The following is a 22223-nucleotide window of genomic DNA, read 5'->3' on the forward strand; positions in this document are numbered from 1 at the left end:
TAAGGCAAAAACCTGGACGCATCTCAGTCTGTTTAAATCCTTAATTAAAAAGTAGTCTTAAAGAGACAGGATGGCAAGCTATGCCCTCCGTCTCAGCAAATCTACAAAATAGGGTTAAAATGCAGCAGCTCATGAAACTGTCATGAGCTACAATCCTAGGACTGGTTTGCTCCTCAGCAGAACATAACCGAACACATGTACTGTGTAGAGAACCCAGCAAGTCATTTCAGCATGATCCAGATATACTTTAGTACATTTTTGCTTTCCCCCGCTGAAAAGAGAAAACAAAAGCCAGCAGCTTTTAAAGAAGTGTAAATCTGAATTATAACTCAGAACGAGAAGTTAAAAGGAAGAGATCTCCCCTTCTGTCCCACTGCTTCATCCACAAAACCCTTTACCAGCAGTACAAGACACACAGGCTCTCAATCTTGGTGTACATATCAAGGTCAGTACAGAAAAGTCCAATTCTAACCCATAAAGCTGTGCAACTGTGGCATTAGCAGAGCTTTGCACCAAGCTCCCATTAATAAAGAGGCCTACAGCCTATATTCAGTCAAAAACCATCTGGTCTCAGTCACTGGAGATGGCTTAGCCACGGCGTCTCATGTAAGACTGAGAGGACAGATCTGTGGGAGGAGGAGAGCGTTAAGGAATATGAAATAGAGAGCACTGTAGACTAGTGGAGCCTGAAAGAGTATCCAGGGGAAGCACGCCTGCCTGCCTGCCTTGTCCTTACACTTGTGTCTCAGAACTAGCCAGTGGCAGACCAGGCAACAATGCACCAGCACAACCCACGATATTCAAGGTACCTCAACACACCCATTTGTACACCCATCTTACTCCCCAGCACCAGACACCTCAAAGGCACAGAACACAGGCCATATATGGGGTAATATTCCCTCTGTTGTACATACACATTCCTAGACAATCCAGCTGAAGTGCTTCCTCAGCAAGAAAAGTCTAGGTTTAAGTTTTATATATTTATCTTCTCTTTCAAAGCAGTAAGATGCCAAGAAAACAGTAACAAGAAGGCACAAAACTATCAAATTAAACTAGTCAGGTACCTGTTCATCAGAACCTCCAGAGGCAAATAAGTCTCCAGTTCTTGAAAATGCAACACAGGTAGCTGGCCCCTGCAAACAGATTCAAAAGATTGGTTTAAAAAAAAGTGAAAGAAAACTTGTTCCAAAGCTCCACTGATTACAGCTTTACAAGGTATTTCTCATTTGACATTAGCAGTCTAAAGGCAAAATTATACCAGCTCTTACGTGTCAGGTAAGAGGCCCACAATAAACCTGCTAAGCTCACTGGCCCTTACTAATTTCCCACATTTTTGCCCCCAGTTTAAGACACCCACTTTCCCACACCCATGGCATTCAGACAGAAACAAACCAAGTTTTAAAGCTCTGTGGTTTTCCTTGTTCCCTCACCATCATTTCCTCTTCCCTTTAGAATTAGAAATCCCTAAAACTTCTGTTCATTCAGTAAAAGTGGTAAAACTGATGTGTTGTGTTTAATGCAGCTTCAGTTAGCCACCTGCCAGAAAGGCTTAAAGTGGAAAAGGGAGTTTAAACACACAGATGCACCCAGAGCAGCATCAAAAGGCATACTGAGAAAGGTTGTTAGAGGTAAAACACCCCCAACCACTGACAATTCTAAGTATTCACAATCATAAACGATGCCCCATAAAAACACATCTTTTAAAACAAGTTTTGAGGAGTGATGAATCCACCTTTCAGGCTTCAATTTCCAAGCCTTCAGAATCCATGTTTCCCAAGCACCTCCTCACACCAGGAATATTAGAACCATGAAAGGAAAATGCACTGAGCCAAAATTTTCACATAATCATGGAACTCTGGGGACGAGAACTTCAAACATTACCCAGGATCTCCAAGAAACTGACACCACAAGACCACCATGTGCACCAGATTCACCATGGAAAATAGTATCTTCTTTCCACATGCTTTCCCAACAGCCTTTCTTTGAAAATACATATTTGGTTTTGTTTGTTTGGGTTTTATTTATGGTCAGCACATGCTCTCCTGTATATACTTCTAGGGTATTCACTGCAGAAGACCCAAGGCTTAAGCTCTTGCTTACTCCACCAAGACATAACTTCAAACCATGCCTGGACAGCTATCAACCGAAGCAATCAATCTGATCAAGATTAGAAGCATTTTAAGTCAAGAAATCTGTACGAGCAGAATAACTAAATGCAAAAGATTCAGCATTCGAAGCAGAACCCAATTACTTATTTTATTTGAAACTTGGCAGTCAAGAAGCCCACTGAGTTTTCAGCACAGGAAGACGAAAAAGCCAAGGTTACCTGAAGAGCACTGGCAAAAAAGGAACAGGTCACTGAATGGCAGACAGAGCACCTCCAGCAGAACATACTGCATTTGTATGTAAATTTCTATTTACTGTATTCTCTACTATAGGGTTTTGCAGGAAGCAGCTATTCTTTTTGGATACCAACTAGCAGGACAAAGTCAACACAGGGGAGCATCCAGAGGCTTCAGAAACAAAACTGAATCACTGCTTCACATCCCCTTATGTGTGGAGCATGTAGCCAGGCAATGACAGAGGCTTCAAACCAAACAGGCACCCACAGCAATAGAGGAGGCCACAAGCAGCAGGCAGGTACTCCTTACAATACTATCATTTGCCATTTTTAAGCTACAGCCTAATGATCTATGCAGGTTAGTGTTAGTTGACAGGTTTTTAACTGAAGAATAGAAGGCTGGCTTAAATTGCTTTTCTCTTACTCGTTTTACAGGAGAGCTGTCTGAGTTAATGCATTCGGGATCATGTCCATACAGCACAGGTGCTCACATTTTGAAGAAGCCTCTCTCTTAAAATAACAGTCAGTTCTGGGAGACTTTAAATGGTGCTGACTGCTAAAGCACTGCGGTGTAAAAGAATGCATTTCACACCACGCATCTATTTTAATACGTTTCCAACCTTTCAGAAAGCAGACAGCAGGACATGCATGGGAAGGATGAGGCTGGCACCGAGATGCAGTTACACAGACCTGGGAAATTGTTATGTGTGTTCAAGCACAGGCATACCAGACAAACTGTTCTGCTTAGAATAAAAAGCTGAGAACCCAGATAGTGGAGTTTTATGTTAGCTACTGAACACATTACTTTGCAGACTCTAAGTCTGAGCTTTGCCCAAGCTGAAATAGGCAGAGGCAGGAATGTGCATTTTCAGAGGCTGCCTGTGGCCAAGCGCACTGGGAAAAGCAAGCTGAAGTAATCACAGGCTGGGGGGGGAGATAGGTAAAAAACCCCACACAACATACAAAAAACCCCACAACAAAAACCAACACACACCAAAAACGCAACCACCACCAGAAGGAAACTCCACCACACAGATATATCCCTCCTGACACAAGTAGAGTTATCCTCTTTCAAGTAAGATCACATATCTCAAAAGACAAGCAAGAAGCTTCTTGTCACCCTGAATCAAGTTGCAAGGACAGACTATTCTATTAAGAGTTCACATCTTCCCAATGGGCATTGCATGGAAATCTCATATCCAGTTTGTTTCCAGTGTCCCTTCCTCCTTTGTAAAAGTGAACTTAGCATTATAAATCCTGAAGGTAGTCAAATACTCAAAGACTGCATTTGGGATGAGCACCCAGCTCTCACTGTAAGCTGTGTCCCACAGCCCTGTGCCAGCAAAAGAAGAGTCCTGATGTGGTCACTGTCAGCGTGAAGAGTTTTAGCTTCCTTAAACACATTAAGGTATTTCCATATTAGCATTTCACCTGCAATGACTTCAGATGGTTTTGATGCCTTCTAAGAGCAACATCTGACTGGAGAGACCCTGCCAGAAATGATCTAGAAGCAACAATTTCAAACTGCATGTGCAGGCATTAATGTGACTGAGCTTGGTCAACTAGCACAGCACTAAATAGTGCAGATATTTCAAACCAAAGACACAGCCACCAGTCAGCTGAGACAGAGCATGTTTCTACTCCCACCACCTTTCCCAGCAGTTTGGCCCTCTGACCACACTGTCAGCAATGAAGACTTTAAAAAATAAAACAAATAATGCAAAAGCCAAAAGAAAAGGGCAAATGCAAAATAATAAAAGAAAGGGCAGAAACAAGTAGATAGTCAGGAAACTGCATGGTGGTGAATGCTAAAGGTGTCAGAGCTGAGGATCCAGAAGCTGCACTCTGTAATAAACCAGCCAGAGTTGGGAAGGCAGAAAACACTGGAACAAATCTTCAAGACATTAAGATAAAGTGTTCAGGAACAAGCACAAGTGAGGAACACTGGAAGGGAGCAATGTTTCACCAGATTATTTGTATCAGTCTAAATATTTCAGTGTATTTAGACAAAATTTAACACAGTACAAATCACATCAAAACAGGCAATGAACCAACTCCAAAGTCATGGCATTCTGAAGCGGGGGAAAAAAGTTCAAGAGAACACATTCCTTCCGAAACAGAAAATTATATCAAAGACTGAATGTGCCTTTATAAATTGAAAGCAGGGGAACAAACAAGTCTGTAGACACAACATCCTCTACAGATTTGTTGACATAAATTAAGTGAAAAGTATTTTTGCTACATACACTCACAGCACTCTGCCCGGATGTAACAGGTTTGCTTTAGCAACACACAAACCATAGTTTGCCAAATACTCTCGCAGTTTCATATACACACAAAACAAAAACAAAGCTACACTTGCCAGTGATGAGACACAACCTAACTCCCATTCGTTCCAGGTAAGCACAGCAGAGATCCAACAGATTTCTGATGCAGTCCTGGACAATAAGCATGTGTTTGGAGACTAAGGAATTCGAACCCTCCTTCAGATTGTTCCCTCCCTTTAAGCTCCCTGTTGTAAGAGTTAAAAAGCAGCAGTTGCATATTCTTCTACACAAGTTGTAGGGAGAATTTTACACTTATTTCTCATGCAACTAGGACATGTAAGATCCAGCAACCTTCTAAAGGGTCACTTTATTCCTCTTTCTGTGGCAGGGTGCAAATGCTCTTCTATTAGTATTCCCTGGGGGTTCAGAAGTTCCAGTTCTGTATCCTCACTGCGCTGCACACAAACTGATAGCACCAACCTCTAAATTCCTACAGCTTCTTGCCTTAGATTAAACAGCAAGCTGCAGAAAGAAGGGACTGGACAATGAGATACACTAAGTCAGCAGCGAGGAACATTCCTATTTAGTCCTCAGCAGGCCAACAACACAAGGACTGTTGAGCTTTTGTGCATTTCAAATAGAGTTTGAAATTATAATCATTTGGTGATACTAGGACAAAGCTGCAGAAGGTTTGAGGGAAAGTACAGAAAAGAGCAAAAAGTCATCCTCTGGAAGAACTGAGTGAAGAACATTGCCACTAATCAATATTCAACTCATCTCCTCTAGTGAAAGAGGAGAACCAGGCTGGGTGAAGATAGCCCAGGGAGCCCTGAAAGAATGAACTGTCTGCACACTGGATACAGCAAAGAAACTGGAAACAAAAAAGAAGCCAGACAGAAGGAACAATAACAGACTCAAACCTAGTCCTTTGCAGCAGTGTTCCCAATGAACAGGATTTGGGCAAGGTCAGATAACCATGCCATGGTAACTCAAACACCAGGCAACATCCCACATGTAGCTGCATACGTAGGTAAGAAGGGTGAGGGCACAGGATGCTACATGATCTAATTTATGTGCAGACTACTCCCCAGAGATAGCACTTACACCTTCTTGTCTTTTTCCGCTTCCTACAGAAGGAGGCTGGTGATCAGAAGGCCTTTGTTGCCCTAGCAATTCACAGGTTGATCAGCTCACCCCAAATACTAAGTGTGGTCTTAGAAAAAGATATTCAGAACTATTCTGAATGGCTTAAATGCATTCGACACCTATAGAGAGATGGGATCCCAAGCCAGGACACAGACTACAACACTGCCAGTGTGACTGGCAAGATGCTAACAGCATCGGTAACAGTTGACACAGGGATGACAAGAGACAGCAGGAATAGCATCCTTGAACACAAAGCTTTCAAAGGTGGACATAAAATTAGATCTCTGAAATAAACACTTAAGAGAAAGGCCAAGAGTTTGGTTTGGAGAAAGGGAACTATGCCTGGAGCAGGCAGTCATACCTGCATGCAGGTAGCAGCTGGATGTGTACCAGCTATAAATAATAAGCTGACAATCGCAGCCCTCCTGAACACCATTTCCTCCCCCAGAGAACTGCTGGAGCACAGAAGGCACACAATTTCAAGAACAGCAGGGCCAACACCAACAGTTAATTCAAGTCAAGAGAGGCCAGACTTGGGAGCTTCAGCTAGGAACAGAACTAACACTTTGGCTTCAGCATAACAGAAGAAACAAGTGCCAGGCTGGAGAGGGTCCAGGAATAAACCAGAGGAGGGTATTTAATGACGCACAGTCTGCACAATGGAAAGAGAGGCAGAAAGGAAGGGAGCTGGAGAGACAAGTGGGGTCAAGTAGATTTTTATCTACCTTTTATTTTTAAGTGCTAGGAGAAATGAATACATATGACAGAAGAACGAGGTAAGCGGGTAAGGGAGGTACCAAGAGATGGAACAAGGCATATCTAGAGGATACAAATAGTTGAACTAAAGGAGAGCTTCCTATTCTGCTGCCCACAAAAGCAGATGCAGAAGTAGGAAGACTGGAGCCACTACACGCAAACTCTCCTGGAATAGATTCACTAATGCAAAGAGCAAAAGGAGATACAAGTGATGACAAGGTCTGAAAAGCAAATCCAGCAGCAATCAGCACATTGGGATCTCAGGCATGAGAACATCAGTTCAAGGCATAAAAGAAATAATCATAAATAGAGCAGTCATAAAGCACTGTGAACAGTGCTTTCAACTGCTTTCTGGCACAGAAGAGGGCAAGCCACACTTGGACAGATGGTCATCAAAAGATGCAATGTGTTAGTGATCAAGCCAAAAGGAAGACACAAAGAGCAGGTAAAAACCTTGACAAATGCATTCAAGTGCCAAAGAACATAGAGGGCCTGAGACAAGATGCTGGATGTCATGTACCTTTCACCTATCACGTGGTTTCAGCAGCAGAGAAAGCAGTGAAGACCAATTCAAACTAACAGATCTTTTGGCAAGATGGGAGCACTGAGCCTGTATCTCAGGATCAGTGATGAGCTTGCAGCAAGGAAACCCACAGCTACAAAGATCAGAAAAGGTGAAAAACAGGATAGCAGGATACTTAGTAGGAGAAGAAAGCTGAACTCAGAGAAGATGACAGAGGCAGGAAGAAATAAAAGGGGCAAGACAAGTGACAAAGTTAACACACACTTGTTTTCCAATCTGGTTCAGGATGCAGCATGTATCCTGCAGAAGCAGCATCAGACAGGAAAATCCAAATCCTAGAAATAGGTAAGAGCTAGGGGGAAAAAAAAAAAAGCCATGGATGATTGTTGTCTTTTTACAAGCACCACAAATACCCTAAAGACAATGTGGAGATGGGGATAAAGGTGTCAGCACAGGCACTGCACGTCAAGAGGTACAGGACAGAACTGAGTATTGTCCTGAAGTAGGGATGGAGTGGAAAGCTGTAGGGACTGTGGAAAGAATCTACAACTCTAACAGCAAGTACATGAAAACTGTTTAGCTAAATCAGGCAAATTCCTAGAAACTGCTCAATGAGGGTGATAACACAAAGGAGAGAAAGTGAACCAAGGGAAAAAACACAGGGGACAGAGATAGCAATGGCAACAAGAGACGTTTTCATGCAGAAAACCTCTGACAAGGGAGTCACGAGGATTCTCAGTCCACTGAACTTTGACAAATTCTGTCAAACACAGAGCAAGATTGTCACACCTGCACCTTCCTTCACCAGGGAGTAAGGACTGCAGCGAACAGGGAAAATTTACACTGACACCTTATAAATGAATCTTCAGTAGCTTTTAAACTGCTGACAGCTTCAGTTAAAAAAAAAAAAGTACAAGGAAAGAAGAGAGCACTTATTCCTTTGAATACTCAAAAATGCTATTCTAAAGTCAATTGCTTGTTGTTTGCAATACACCCTTCTCTCCCTGCATTGCTCCAGTTCTGTGCAGCCCTGAGATGTCCTCGACACCCTTCAAAGAGGACTAGGCCTGCAGGGATGTTTAATACCACCCAGGTAGAGCTGGCAGCAAAGTGTAAAGGAGCACATTTGCTTCCTGTGCACCTGCTCAGATCTTGCTCTTTAGTCAGCCAGCAAAGTACAGAGTGCTTATGCCACCCAGGTAGGTAGAATGCAGCTACTGCATAGTTCAAGTCAAGGTTCCTTGGGGAATTGTAACTTAGCATTTTGTGTCTTCCTATTTATAAACATAACAATGCAGATGTTTTCTAAATATTTACTGAGAACTTCCATTTCACCAAGGAATCAGTCTGGAAACAACCTCCTCAAACCACCCAAAGGGCAGATGAGCCCTGTGTACATACCTGCTTGCCTCTAGCAACCCTCCAGAGGTGACTTACAGGTCCCAAAACATTCTGTTCCTCGATGATGATTCAGTAACAGAGGTGGACCTACATAGCAACCCTGTGTCTCATCTGTATGGAATTAGGCAAGAGTACTTCACAGCTTGAAGCACTCCAGAACTAAAATATGCAGCACAATACAGAATGATACTTTGCAGCTGCAAGATGTCAGCTCCAAGCTGCAAACTCCTGTCTCTAACAATCCTTCTGCTACAAGGGGGCCAGCTACATTACAATTAAAGACAGCAATGTAAACTTGGCTATCCTCCTTACATAAACTACAGCTAATCAGCTGCTAACAAATTCCTGGCACTCCGGCAGTTGCGTCAACTTATGTCTAAAGGACCTTAAGTCTTTTTCCTTCAAGTGTCCACTCGCATGCAGCCTTCCCAGAACAACAGAACAGCAGTCAGCTGTCAGAGTAGGAACAAAGTCTCAACCAGAATATTCACCCACACAGTCACAACTCAAGAATGTCTTCAGAACAAGCTCTTCACTTGGTGACTAACCTATATCCCTCACTCAGAAAGGCAGATCTTCTTAATGACCAAAAAATCCACACCCACTTCATTTTTAGCCACTTGGAGATACTGGCAGACATCACAGTGGGAACAGAGGGGGAAAAAAGCCCTCAGTATTAAGTAGCCTGGGTTTATCTATGGGCAGAGCAGGCTAGAGAATCCACCACAATAGCTTCTGATGAAAGCAAGGCCTATTGTCACTGCCAGTTGCTTACTGCGAATGAAGCACAGGTTATCATACACTTTTAGTGGAAGAGTAAGGTATCCATTAAATCAGGCATTAAAAGAACTAATCCACACCAGTACAGCACATGGCAGCAGAGGGAATGCCAGCCAGGGCTGTGCTAGGACTGGTTCCACTGCCATCTTAGTGCAATACATTTAAAGACAAGCAGAAAACATTACCAGCCACTTTTATACTTCTACTTGTTTCCAAACTGAAGGAGGTGTAATCCCACAATGGCAACTACCCTTCAGCTGTGCCACTGTCACAGCGTCCCCAGTGCCAGTTAGATGCCTAGAAGAGAGTAGCAGTCCTTGTCTTACTGATCTGAAACAGTGGGGGGGCTGAAATATGGAGCTTGAACTCTACTTCTGAACACAAACCACTGTTTTGTACAAGCCCAAAGTACAGCATCAGCCTAAAGGGACTTTCCATTGTCTAATTCTGAAGACCTCCATCACCATAATCAGTTTTGAACTCCCATTCAAAGCTAAACTCTTTTTTTATGTGCCACTGCGCTCAGTAAGGTGTAGCCTACAGCTCAGAAGAGAGGAAAATAGAAAGCAGGTTCAGGCTCCTGATGAACAATAACAAGGCACATCCCTTCCCGATGTAAAGGTGAAAGGTACAGATCCCTGTTCCTCCACACTTACCCTTTTCTTACTTCCCAAAACCTCACTTGGCAAATTGACACAAATATGAAAACAAGACTAAGACAACAGTTAAAAGCTTTACAGTCCCTATCAGACTGAGTATCCACTTAGTCCCGTTTTCAAAGTAAGCAAGTATTATGCAGTCAAGGTTTACATGTTAGGATAACCAGCATTTGTTATCTTGCCCCTATTCTTTTCAGCATTACTCACATCTTTCAATGAGGTAGAGCTTTAAGTATGAGGTTGTCCTATTTTTCCATTAATATTACAAAAAAGAAGAAACGTTTATTAATACACAGCAAAAGGGACATTACAGAACAAACTCAGCTTTTTAGACATCAGACAAAGCAGTCACTAAACAAAGCCACAGAAGGCAGAATTATCAGGTTTGCAGTTTACACAACTACCGTTATTGCCCAGAACCATCCCCACCACCTACAACAGCTTCAAGCTGCAATTTTTCCCAGGCAGTTTTGATGTCTTAAGATTCAGCCCCCATTTTCACATTGACAAGCAGGTTAATTTCTGTTCTCTTTGTCCCTTTGAAAGGGAAGCTTTAAACCATGTCTGCTTTTTCACGCCTTTGAGCCCAACTGACTATTGACAATGAAATTAGCCTATTTATTTTCATTTAACATTCAAAAAGAGAGCTCAAAGCATTCATATAATTAACCTTACAAGCAACACATCCAGCAGCATAATACTAATAGGCCAATCAGTTAAAATTAACCAATCAGCAGCATTTATATCCTTCAATTATTTAATTCAGTCCATTAACAAAATGGAAACATGTTCACAAACCACATCCCAAAAAAGGTTTCCTCCATTTTACCACTATTGTCCTTAAGTCCCCTGTCAGGTGAATAGCATTTATCCTCACAACATCTATGTCAGGGGTCAAATGTTATTTGCACCACTCTAGAGAGGGAGCCAGTCAGAGCTGCAGTGCAGAGAGTGCATGACAGACCCAAGTCTGGTGTCTAAGGCACAGCTCTGACTATGCCCCTTAGGTCTTAGACTTGCATCCTCAATACTGAAGCTCCCTTTACGTCTTGCTTTCTCATTTCCTCCATTCCTGCGTTCCCTCCCCACAGGCCTTCCTTTCAAAATAGTGATGATCACAAAGATTATTAGTAGTACAGTCATTGTCATTTTATGCAAGGAGGTTTTCAAAAGATTCTGAAAGGCCATAAAGAACGAAAGGCTGAAACACAGATCTGCCCAGTTTGTGATGGGTTTGTACATTACGGTATAAAAGGCTTTGCCTCACCTGGTGACCATGAAGAGTATACAGAAGTCTTCCTTCTAGCAAGTCCAGAATTTTAAGAGTTGAATCATTGGAAGCAGTAATCAGATAGTTTCCAGAAGGGTGAAAGGAAAGACTGTTTACCACAGCACTGTGCACTGAGGGTGGAAAAAACGTATATAATAGTCACTGAGATTGGTTTACATAAGCCCAAGGCAAAAGAATAAAGTACAACCACATTGCAATTTTCTGTTATAAAGTTTAACAGGAAAATTATCATGGGGAAAACATTCCACAGAAACTCTTCAAAGCACCAGAGAACAAGGGCAGCACTCAATTCCTGTAAAAATAGGCATTAGTTTATTGAAAGGAAAAAGGAAGCTTTGCCAATTATTCTGGGAGATTTAAGGCTACAAAAGCTTCCAGCATAGCCCCAAAATGTAACTCTAAGCCCAAGTGAGCTATATGATTCCGTGAGAGAGCTGGGAATTGACATATTTTACTACTGTGGCGCTGCTGTTCTCACTCCCAAATCATTCTAGAATAAAATCTGTATGGTAGTACATTAAAGAGAAGACAAATTACAATGAAAGGCAAACTCAAAGTTGGCATTGCACAGGTTCTTTTGGCTTACTATTCGACTTGAACCAAGACTGGATTTAAGAGAAAGCAGAAAAGAAGAACCAGCAACTTGAGAATGGGCCAGAACAAGCATTATTTCTTCAGACATCCAATTTGTCTCACCAAAAATTTAAAACTAGTATGAAAACTGGAAGTTCACACTCTTGATTGTCTAAAGCAATCCTTCCTGTATGAAGATGAAGCTCAAGAGTTATTTGGAAAAGAGCTAAAGAAAATACTCTGTGAAGAGAGCCAAACTATACCTAAGTCCACTGTAACATTGAACATTTACTTGCAGGGCTTCCCCCAACCCCCCCCAAACTTGAATAAATACGTTCAATAGCCTGTTTTATGAAAACATGAAGCACTTCACATATGTACAGCTTTCTGAGCCTATATGACATTAAGATCACACTTGAAGAGAGTTTTAACAATCCAATTATTCTTAATTACACTGTATGCCCCCAAATGTTCTGGTATCTTCAATCTACTACTCCTAATACATCCCGCCCAACTGAATTTTTATTCATTTGAGAGTTTACTGTATACTTCGAAACCAAGCTGTATGTTAAAAGACCTCAAAATACAATTTTAAAAGATACTAGAACCAAATACTTGTTTTGCAGATGTGGATTTGAAGCAGAAATGTGGAATAGCCTCAATAGCTCAAATGTAAACCAGAATGCATCAACTTTTGAAACTCTCAGGAACACCAGATAGCTCAAGTTCTGAGAACATAACTCCTCTTGGCCTGGACTACAGAAGAAAATCTTAACTCACACAGGTAACTTCTAAACAGTCATTCTTGTTGGTGCCAGATCTTCTCTACCCCAGCCCTGTGTTACACTGTGTGTTAAAGGGGAAAAAGTCTATGTGGAGTTTTTCCTCTTGAAAGAATGCTAAACACATTTGTCCTTTGAAAATTGTATTCTGAGTGATTTTTAATACTCCTCACTCCATTAGTGTCTAAATTCAGATAAAGACAAACATATGTTGTTAACTAAGGCAAGTCCTGAAAGGAACCGCAACAGAAACGGACAAAATTAATGATATAGCCTCCAAGTTCCAGATACTGAATAAACTATTTTCAGCTTCATCAAAAAACCTTTTCATAATGGAAAGAAATGACATAGCATGTGGCTGCATAATCAGTTGAAGCTTCTGTGCCCAAGAAGTTCTTCGCTATTGGAAGACATCTCTTCATCTCTCTTCTGCCAAACCAGCTCAGACCTCCCACAAGACCATTCACAAACCTCTCCAAAAACTTGCAAACATGTCCTGCAACCTCTCGATTCATGTTGTAAACAGTAAATCCAGTGCAGCACAAGGTGGGATCTCTCACTGACTTACTGCTACAAGCCTACCCTTCTGCCACCAAGCTCTAGAAAAATAACAGCCAGTTAAGAGACTTATACTGGGGGGTTAATGACTAAAACTGAATCATGACAGCCTGTAAAGGGACTGAACATAACTGTCCCAAGCCTGACAATACTACTTTGATTGAATGCAACAATTTAGTAACCACCAGTGCGAAGTTAGGATGGACTTGACAGAGCCACAGTCCCTAGTGAACAGATAACCACATCCAAGCCTCATCTGAACTGTAGAAAAGCACCAATTTTTCTTTTTAAACAGCAATTAATAAAAGGTTAGAGCTGTCTCCATAGACCTGCAACAGAGGTGCCCTCTCCCCCCAGCTTTGCACAGGGAATAAATGTCAGGCAATAAACATTGGCCATTTTTGTAAGGGAATTACGTGCTGTACAAAAAAGCACCAAGTAGAGGCCTGAATAAAGCATCTGTCTCTTCTCCTGCACAGTTAACATGACCAGAACATACTTCACTCTGCTAAAAAACCCCCACACGATACAAAATGTTTTGCAGTTTGCTCTCAATTTCCAACTTTCATTTATGAAAGTCACAGTGGGAACAAGTCCTGGCAACAAGAGCAACACTTCTAAAAGACTAATCAGTTTTGGAAAACAACCCAACTTGAAACACGCAAGAGCCTGTGGCAGGACTACTTAGCTCTTAATTCCTCAATGCCACTCAATCTTTAAAATGGATTCCTTTGAAATCAGGCAGCATAAGCACATACGGAAGGACGAGATGCCCTCTAGTGGGAATGAGATGGGAGTTTCAATGCGAGAGCCACAAAACTAACCGGTTTAGCCGAAAGGCATGTGTATAAACCCTCAGAAGAGCAGGGTTTATCTCCCATCCCCAGAACATGTTACAAACGCACCAGTTTGCAGCCAGAGGTGCATGAAGTGACTGCATGCAGCTACCATTGCAATTTTAGGTTTCTTTGGCTTTTATGACTATTTCTAGTTCAAAGTTTAACACACAATTAGGATTTACACAGGAGCTGTTAAAAGTAACACTCCTAACCGGAAAAGATCTCTTCAATAGCAAGGCTGTTGGACTAAAATGCCATTCAGTAAGAGTGGGAAATATAATTCCCAAACACAAAATAGAAGCCTGGCAGCCAAACCTAAACCACATTAGATTCTGACAATTTAATAGCAGTAAGTGGAAAGCAGGAAGAGATGATTTTTGAGCCAAGTTATACTGTGGTTGGAAACACACACTGCAGATCTTGCCACTGGTGAAGAGCTGATAAAGTAGGTTAAAGGACAATCTGACATTGGTCAAGTATTTAAACATACCACCTATTTTAGCAACAAGACTTCAGGAAGGCATTCCCAAGTTTTGATATGGGTCACAAGTTCGCAGTACTTACTACACAAAGAATGAGACTTCGGTATTCATCAATGTAACTGTACCAGTTCAATACTGATGAATTGGAACAACAGTCATCAAAAGATTTGATTTCCATTAGATTTTGTTAGCTATCAGAGAACTGGGAGTGATTTTGAGTCCATGAGAATAACTGAAGGAATTAAAGAACATAAATCACATTAGATGAGAGTTCAAAGAGTGCTCGAGTTGACTACACAGGGAGAATACACTTGAGGATCACCCCACAAGCCAGGAATAAAACACACTGCAGGAGCAGGAAGCTGAAGCTAGAAATAAGGAATATGATTATTTTTTTTTCTACCCATGAGAAAAGCCTGTTCCAATCACAGTAGTGTCACCATCAGTGCTTCATAGTCAGATCAGATGATCACACCAGTAATGCCATCTACACACAAAGATCAAAAGAACAGCAGAACTATGAAAGCATTCTGAAGTTTGCAGACTGTTTCTACTCCACAGCAGCCTCTTCTTGGGGAGCTTTTATTTACTTTTTAATGGAACCCAAAGGCTTTTCATAATCTTAATAGCTTCCCTGCAGACTACCTGCATTTGCTTTGAGATGAGTAACCCCCACTGCCCTTACCTGTCAGAAGAGGTTCTAGTCTTTCACAGGTTGCTGTGAAGGAAGACAAACCTACGAACTCTGCTCCTTAAACATCTCTGCCTTTCTTTATCAAGAGAAACCAGAAACTTGTATTGAGACCCTGCAAATTCTTTTAATGCCTTGTGAATAAAGCGTTACACAGTCAAAAGCACCTTAGAAAATAATTCTAGTTACATAAAGACAGTAGGACCAACAGCTTTAATTTAGAACTCAATTTTTCTGTCTTAACTCACAAAGTTTTCAGGAACCAACTGCAAGCTCTTACTACTCTGCCTTTTCTGCCTGGCATTCAGCTGGAACAGGCACCATCTGCTGCAGATGGCAGAAAGAACAATATACCAAGCTCCAGCCTAGTATCTCTGATCTCCTTTACCAGCATGCAGGAAGCAGTCTTCATGAAAAGCTAACAAAATTCAGTTTAATAAGCTGTCTATACGGGAAACAGTGCTTGAGAATGTACAGATTTCCAAAATACTATAGCAGCCCTAAAAATTCTTACCAGTAAAGGAAAGAAAAGCCATGTTTAGGCTCAAGAAACTAATATGCACAAAACAGGACAAACAAACTCAAGCTTGTGTGGATGGGAAAGCACCTTTTCCTATCCAGTTCTACCAACCAGCAGCACTAATCAGTTTGACAAGAACAGGTAATGGGAGGACATGACATTTGGAAAGTAAGGGGAAAAAAGAAAAAGAAAAGATTTAGACTCCTAAATATAAAAACTACTCCAAGAACAAGCCAACCTGGGCAAGTCACACCGAAGTCAAAGCTAATTCCAGCAGCTGAAAACAAAGCAGATACTAGAGGAGAAACCATGATCATGGTACAGAATTGCAATTGGTTGATTCTGATTTTCCTCTTTTGTTAACTTTCCCTAGTTTTCTCATTAAGAACTTATCCTTTTGCTTTGCTGGAATGCATATGTCTCCTCCTATAGGCTTATCAGAAGCAAAGGCCACATCCTTTTTACTGCACATCTTGGGAACAGTGAATACAAGCCAAAAGGCATTGCAGATAACAGCTATGCTCGCCTGCAACACGGGACAGTTTCAGCATCTGATCTTTTTGCTTTTTTGATGGGGGGCAGAGGAGGAGATATCAGAAGAGAGGTGTTTCTCACCTACGTGTGAGAATCAGTCTTGGAGCTAACACAAAGCAAAGAATGATACTGGGAGTAGAAAAGATTCCACTGGCAGACCTAACCCAGTCCCTTTCTGGAAAGGCAGCAGGTGATAGAGAAACAGTCCTTGGACTTGAGAGCAATTCATATCAACACATGGAAAGGTCCAACTTCTCTAAGATCTTAACTTGCCTTGATAATGCTGAAGAAGTCTGTTCATCCTAACGTCCCACACCTTCACTGTATTGTCTGTACCAGCTGCAGCAATGCAGGTACCACTGGGATGAAAATCCACATGATTCACAAACCTGTAAATTGCAGTTAAATCCAGTTGTTTACATTCCACTCTTGCTAAAGCTCAAAAAGGTCTTTTTAAGAAGCAAAGCTACATCATGATGCATTAAACATTATGGGGAGGAGGAGATAACCTGAAAATTTGTATTGCTGAATTTCACTTAAGACCTTCCTTATAACCCAAAGTAGACTGCAGGATTAAATCTAAGCATTCCATCTTCAAGGTTTTGCATGATAGGTGTAGGAGCTGTAGCTACAAGTCTCCTGAAATCTGATGGATCCAACTGTCACAACATTTTCAAGTGTTCATTTAATGTTTGCATAATTTACATTTTCTATTAAATTAACAGGATTTCTAGAGCGATGTGTACAAGACTGAACAGTTATTTCCTTTGCTTAACTGATTTTAAGCTGGAACTTACTGAACTTGTGCCTGAAATCATAAGTTATCACTTGGAAAGTAGCGAGGCTGAGATCAAATTCCTTTCTGGACCTGTCTGCTATCGATTTATATTCTGAGCACACAAGTACAGTAAAACCTTCAGAACCTTCAGTGAAGAGCATCGCACCCAATCCACACAAGGACTAGCATAAAATTAATTATCCTTTGAGTGTTCTTGTAACAAATACTGAGGAAGTTGAGATATTTCAATAGGTTGTTTAGACGAGCTGTATTCTTAAGAGCCCTGGAAAAAATAATGTCTGAATTTGTCTCATTATCATTGTATATTACCTGGAAAGAACACAACTTTGTACTTAAAAATTCAGCGCAGCAAGAAATTAAGAAGATTCCAGTCTCTTTTCTCTAAGGGTTTGTTTTGTGATTCTGGACAAATTAACTTTTGCCATAGCTCAATATTCTCCATGAAAAAAACCAAACCCAATTCAACAGCTGTTTTTCTGAATACAAAGTGGGTTTTGGAATAACCTTGTTATTCAAAAATTTGAGGATGAAACAAAGCATCCAAGTAACATCTGTCAGTACACTTTTGCTCTTTTAAGTTACTTCAACTCAGAGCAAAATAAAAGACCTTAACATAGCTGGAAGAAGAAATAAAGAAGTTAAGCATCTCCACAAATAAGTAAGCATAAAGAAACTAAGGCTTGACATGTTGGACAGTTACTGAAATATAACCCTCAAAGTTCTAATCTGGAGAAGTCATTAAAAGGTCAAAGCAATCCTGGAAGCTCTTTTTGCATCTCATCCTCTACTGGCTGTTTTTGTAATAGGTACTAAGGATTTTTTTTAAGAGGTAGAAATGTCTGCCAGGCCACAGGCCTCTGACTGCAGCCACCAAACCAGCTGCACATTCACCAGGCTGCCCCATTTCAGAGATCACAGAGGCTGGTCATTGGGCACCCCCAGGTACTTACCCCCCATGCTCACAGAAGGAGTGTATACATTCTCTGCTGGTTTTATCCCACAGTTTGACAGTTTTATCATCGCTGGCTGACACTATCAATCGTCCATCAGGAGAGAATCTAAGATAAGAGTTACAGCGATTAAGAAATGCCCCCAAACAAAAGGTGTATGAGGTCAACTGGATTTGGTCAGGTGTGAAGGTATGTTGGTAAACACACCTCACTCTTCGTGAAGTCACACTGGCATCAATAAGATTAAAAATCCAGTCACAGTAAATTGAGGAGAGAAAAAAAGAAAAAAGCAAGCTATAAGTCCTCAAACTATCCCTAATGCCACAAGCACATAAAATAACTCTCGGGAATGTCTTGAGTCTGACTTAAGATCTCCTGTCCTACTTGTTTCAGTTTAAGTGTACCTCACATTGCTTCTCTACCCTGATTCAAAACAATTGCTACTTTTGCACAAGCATTCAGAGCAATACAATTACTCTCAAGATAACAGCTACAGCAGGAGAAGCTTCAGCATTCAAGCGCCTTAAAAGAATGTATTAAGCTCCCATCTCAATATTTCCTGTACAAGACAGATCAATATCTCTTCAGAGGTATCCATTTTACAGGATCAGGACTTGAGTACCTAACTAGAGATCATCATCACACATACCAGAAAAACATTCTTTCTGCTTTGTTGTGGGTATCTATAGTACTACCTGCCACTGCCACCACCACATTCAAGAAGTATAATGAACTTTTCCCCTACAGAGAAGCTGTGGGTTTGTCCTAGATGCATATATACATAAAAACTCACAACACACTTGAATCATCCTGAATAGAAATGTGTTGCATAACACCATGACAGTCAGTCTCTGCTTTGAGGGATAAATCTGTCAGAAAGCTGCACTCACCTGGCACAGCGAACCCAGTTTATGTGTTGACTGAGTGAGAATAGAAACTTCTGCCTGTGAACTGTCCACACTTTGACTGTTTTGTCATCAGAAGCTGTAACTAAGGACTGGCCATCGCTGGAGAAATGAACACTTCTTACAGTTCCTGTATGAGCCTTGAACACAGTAGATTCTCCTTTGCTATAGAGACGGAAAGAACACTTTAAAACCACACAGAAGGGGAGCAAAGACATTACGTACCTGAAAACACAAAGTTTCTGTTTGTATTAACCACCACTTCTACAGGTACTGCATATGTTACGTTAGGAAGAAAACATGGATCAACCCCAACAAATTGATGCTTTGTGAGCTATACAGGATACATAGGTAAAACCAGTTGTTCCAGTTCAATCAGAAACCAGAGCCCAATCCAACAGGAAACCCATGTTTCCTATAAAGGGAAAAAAATGCTACTGTTACTTTGTGCAACCATTTAAAACAGTATTTATGTAAACATCATTATAGAAGATGCTGAGATTCTGTACTGTTACCAGGTTCTTTGCTGCAAGGCAGGTGAGAGGGGAGGTAAGGGTTTTCAGAGTTCATCTAGACAAAGCCGAGCAGGCAACTGCCTCACAACTGTCCCTGTACTGGCCCACACTCCAGCTGAACATTTTCGATACAGCACCACACAAGAAATAACACAACTGAATTCAGCACACCTGATTTGTACAGCTCTGAGCAAGCCACCCTTCACTCAGCTAGGGAAGACAAAAGACAACGTACAGTTATTCTTTTTTACCCATCATTTCCAAATAAATGCAAGAGGCATTCCTCTGGCAAATAAATGCAAGGCATGTTTAGAGATCCAACAGGTCTCTTGGTATGGGATTCTTGCTCCAAAATACATCTCCAGCATGTACTGTACTACCAGGAGCTCCATATTCACAGACAGAAGAGAACAAGAGAAAGACATGATGGTTTGCTCCCTTCTCCATTAGGATTTAACAGGCTTTATACCGAGACCGAGGACTACTAAAACTGTAAAGGCCAGGAAATCAAAACACTACATACCTTCAGCAATATTCCCTCCCTCCTCAGTAAAGGTCAGAGCTGCCTAGCTTTATTTAATCCTTTATCTGCCAGAAGGCAGGGAACAGCAAAGGTTATCTCTCAGGAAAGTTTTCTTTCTGTCCAAAACCACAGAACATTCCCAAGTCTGATAAACACTCATGCAGAAACAAGAAATTACAAAGTTCTGTCAGCATGGCTTAAAATACACAAATCCCGAAGACAGAAATCACACACCAGGGTGGTGTTTCAGTAACACAGCACCCTTGAAAGGGAACACAAGTTCTCAGATTCTTTGGAAACAGTGTCCTGGCCCATAGACTGTGGGGCTGCTTCTCCCTCCTCTTTTATTGACAGTGCAACACTGGTAAGCTAAAGGTCTCAAACCTGATTCAACATCAACGGGGGCTTTTTGTTGTTATGTTTGTGTTTCAGCATCTTGCTTAACACTGCCAGAGAAGCAAAGGATGGATTTGCTAGGAAGACAGACTGGGAGAAAAAGGACAAGAAAAATCCAGCAGTTCACCACTGATGAGTTACATGAGTGTAACTCATAAGTTTACTGCGAGGGTGGTGAGGCACTGGAATGGGTTGCCCAAGGAAGCTGTGAGTGCTCCATCCCTGGTGGTGTTCAAGGCCAGGTTGGATGGAGTCTTGGGTGACATGGTTTAGTGCGAGGTGTCCCTGCCCATGGCAAGGGGGTTGGAAATAGATGATCTTAAGGTCCTTTCCAACCTTAACTATTCTATGACTGTACGAGTGAGTGACCTGTTAATCAGCACAGGAAATTAATACTAAGCTTTGCAAAGGATTTTAGTTTTGTTTCCAGTAAAATTTCAAAACCAAAGTACTTCTCCTTTGTTAGAGCTGTCACATAAAATGTTTTTTCTGTCCCTCAAACAGATCCCAGCCCCATAGCCGGAGAACTGCTATCAAGAAGCAAGGAGAAATCCCAACCCATAGTTAAAACACCACAAGAGACATGCAAGGGAATAGATACTTACACACTGGGAACCCATAAACGGACTGTTTTGTCTCTAGAGCCTGAAGCCACGAGGTGACCAGAAGGTGAAAAGTGAACACACATCACCGCATCTTTGTGGCCCACAAAGCGATAGGCTCTCATCTGAGGTCTCATACTCCAGATCATCAGGCACGAATCCATCGAGCCACTTGCTGAAATAGAGAGTACAAAGCCACACAAAACCAAACTTGCATTAATTCCCCTCCACTAACACTGAAACTACATTTCATAGTTCACCATCACAGCTTCCAGAATCTCAAGCACATTGTCCTCAAAGCTTCATCAATGTACTGCATATTGTATATTTCACTGTTAATTCAAACAAAGTCAGTCATGCATTGGCTTGGACTGACTTCCAAGAGTCAGGTCATTCAACAGCTGCAGAGACAAAAGCCACACAAGTTGCAAAACTTCTTCCAGATAAACAGACACAAAGGAAACACATAGGAAGTTGTGAATGAAGGTGTTCACATCACTTCTTAATGGGAAGCAAGGGCAGCTGTCAGCTGCAGCAGGTTCAGTATCAGGTAACACACTATAGATTAAGCAGAGAAGTGCTGCAAGTTGGTGACTGAAAGGCAAGCCAGCCACATCCCCCTCCAATCCATTTCCCTTATTGCAAAATATTGATCAAATTCAGCTCAGCAGTTCTTAATATATATGAAAAACACAAGCTTGCAACACAACAAGAGCAGTGTTCAGTTTGCTATTACTAGGAAAGGTCAGCGGGACCTGATGGTAGTCATAAGAGGCTTTAAGGAACTACGGATGGAGATGAGATCCCTTCATCTATTCACACCCACTCTTTGACTCACACCTACTTCTGTACTCACTTGGGGGAATGAAAAACAAACAACTAAACAACCACCACCACAACTTGCCTTTACTCTTGGGCTTCTGAGAAAGGAGTGGAAGAGGGCAAAGGCATGCACCAAAGAGATGCATGGGGCTGGAGGGAAACCCCAGAGGGCAAAGACTTTACTTACAGGAAGGTGGCCATTCCCCAGGATAGATGCTGCTTTTTCAAAATCTCCCTCGGCAGCAAGAGCAAAGAGTCACTTAAGCTACATCCCTCTTTCTATCTTACAGGAGCCATAGCAGCCCCTGCCAAGAATACCAGGCAACAGGCTTCCTAAACACAAGAGTAAATTCCACTGCACTCTAAAACTCCCCTGCCCAGGTCCATCATCAACTCAGCACAGTGAAAATCACCCTAGTGATTTGTAAGAGTAAACATATGCCCGTGGTAACGTAAAGTCTCAAGCAAATATCCCTTCAAATCAATTTTAATGCCTAAATAACAGAAAACTTTGTAGATTTTCCACAGGCAAATACAGAATATACACATCTTAGCCTGCCAACAAACC

General features: G+C 41.6%; 1 protein-coding gene across 4 annotated transcripts in view; it reads right to left on the minus strand.

Moving 5' to 3' along the window:
* POC1A (POC1 centriolar protein A) overlaps nucleotides 1-22223 on the minus strand; it is a 61714-nt gene that overhangs the window by 34373 nt on the left and 5118 nt on the right. For 2 of the 4 annotated variants that reach the window (XM_030502342.1, XM_030502344.1), the window contains exons 3-8: nucleotides 20837-21008; nucleotides 18783-18962; nucleotides 17893-18000; nucleotides 16417-16532; nucleotides 11141-11274; nucleotides 1065-1133 (exon numbers count right to left, since the gene is read on the minus strand). In XM_030502342.1, coding sequence (XP_030358202.1) covers nucleotides 1065-1133; nucleotides 11141-11274; nucleotides 16417-16532; nucleotides 17893-18000; nucleotides 18783-18962; nucleotides 20837-21008 — 779 coding nt within the window. Of the gene's footprint in view, nucleotides 1-1064; nucleotides 1134-11140; nucleotides 11275-16416; nucleotides 16533-17892; nucleotides 18001-18782; nucleotides 19213-20836; nucleotides 21009-22223 lie in introns of all 4 variants that reach the window. The other 2 variants (XM_030502345.1, XM_030502341.1) reach the window with 2 other exon arrangements.

The sequence above is a fragment of the Strigops habroptila genome, chromosome 11, assembly GCF_004027225.2.
Source record: "Strigops habroptila isolate Jane chromosome 11, bStrHab1.2.pri, whole genome shotgun sequence".
NCBI classification, from domain to species: Eukaryota; Metazoa; Chordata; class Aves; order Psittaciformes; family Psittacidae; genus Strigops; species Strigops habroptila.